Source organism: Merops nubicus, unplaced genomic scaffold (assembly GCF_000691845.1).
Source record: "Merops nubicus isolate BGI_N331 unplaced genomic scaffold, ASM69184v1 scaffold4502, whole genome shotgun sequence".
NCBI classification, from domain to species: domain Eukaryota; kingdom Metazoa; phylum Chordata; class Aves; order Coraciiformes; family Meropidae; genus Merops; species Merops nubicus.
In genome coordinates, this window is record NW_008591431.1 from 1 (window position 1) to 1,817 (window position 1,817).

Consider the following 1,817-nt stretch of genomic DNA (forward strand, 5'->3'; position numbering starts at 1 on the left):
TTTATTTATATTTATGTTCCGGACCATTTTGTGAATCCATTTTCCAGCCTTTATCAAGATCTTCACCTGGCCAATATATAGAATGTCTTCCAAAAACTGGCAACAATAAATTTTTGTTGCCCCCACCCCCCACACCAATCACATAATTAATATAAGCTCTTAAAAAATTTATTAGCTATAGCAGAATTTCATCAATTAGCAGTGGGGACTTACACCGGGGACATAAATCTGCACAGATTTGAAAGGTAGATCTAGTTTTAACATTCTGTAGACAAAATTTCCACATAGTTGTTTTTGCATAAACATTATAAACCAACATTGAATTCCTCTCAACAAATAAATGAACAAAGCTCTTCCAGGAACTATTGCTGTTATTTAATAATTGTCAATGACTTATGCAGGACTGCTTGGAAGGCTGTGGGATACAGGCTCTTATGTAGTCACCTCAAGTTTTCAAGGGAGGTTATTAATATCTTCAACAAAATTTCAGTTTCTTATTATTTCTCAAGAATAATTTTAAAACAATTTTTAGTAGGTTTCTAAAGTTTTAAATAACCAGACTTAAATGTAGTTTTCTGATAAAATACTCAAGAAAACTTTTGTGAGATACTTTTTAATCTACTCTAGTATTAACGACTAGCCCTGGTCTAGTCTTCCTCTGTCGGATGTGCTGCTTGACAAGAAGCATGAACGAGGCATTTAGATCTTAGAGTTCATTAAACAATTTAGGACTTAAATGTTCCTCCATGCACGTGGCACAGTATCAAAACTTAGATCTAACATTCTCTGGATTCTGGAAGCTGTTATATTATCTAAATAAAAATGAGATTAGAATATTTGAATTGAGTCTTGTCTCCTGGTTTTGAGCTTGATTTTCTGTACCAAACTCCTAAAAGCCTTTATTGATTTTCATTCTCTGTAAAATAACACAGTTAAAATTAACGTTGAAAGTCATATTTTCTATTCCAAATTATTCTAATTAGTATTGTAACTGGTTTTGACTGAAAATTAAAACTTGCCAATTTGGTCCACTGAAAGAATATTTAATAGAAAGTGTGTTTGAATGCCAGGTTCAGCCAGCTTGCCCAGAACTTATTTTTACTTCAAGGATAGAAGGAGCTGTAATTCATCCATCTTTTTACCTAAAGTTCCTTTCATATATGAGACATTTCTATTCCCATCTTAACTATTTCATAACAAATTAGAGAGCTAAAATATTTGTGAATAAGACATTTAGATTGTTGCTCTTTTGTATTTCGTGCCTGTGTATTTCTTTGCTGCACATTATTAATCTTCCTGCTTTTTATTTCTTTTTTTTCTTCCGATAACCAACCCAGAGAAAACAATTTCTCAACCAGCAAATTTTGAAATCCTGCAGAAGAAAGATAATGATCAGGCAACGTATGTTTGTCTTATTGAGAAATTCTACCCAGAAGTTATTCGGGTGAGATGGACCGACAGAGAAAATAAGGAGGTAACAGACAACGTAGTGACAGGAAGCACTTGGAAGGCCACCACAGAGGATGTATACTCAATTGCCAGCTGGCTAACTGTACCAGCAGAGAAGAAAGATGAAAATTACTACTGCAAATATGAGCATGAAAGCCCAGATCGTTCACTGTCAACACAAGGTATACACTTTGTTAAGAATTTCATTCTACTTATCATTACACACGTCACTTTTTCTTTGCAATAACGCTTTCTATTACTGTTCCTGAAAGCATCTGTGCTCCTTGGCACAACAATAGCTAAAATACACTTCCAGAGGAACTACCAAAGTATTCCCAGGAACAGCAACCCAGCCTGTGCTGTGCTCT

General features: G+C 34.5%; 1 gene segment (V, D, J or C); it reads left to right on the forward strand.

The window, feature by feature from the left end:
* Window positions 1–1,337: 1,337 nt before the first annotated feature.
* The window catches only part of LOC103782475, a gene marked incomplete at its 5' end in the record, with an annotated part of 2,803 nt that continues 2,323 nt past the window's right edge, over window positions 1,338–1,817 (forward strand). The window contains 1 exon segment of the C gene segment in view: window positions 1,338–1,631. Within this exon segment, the coding sequence occupies window positions 1,338–1,631 (294 nt within the window).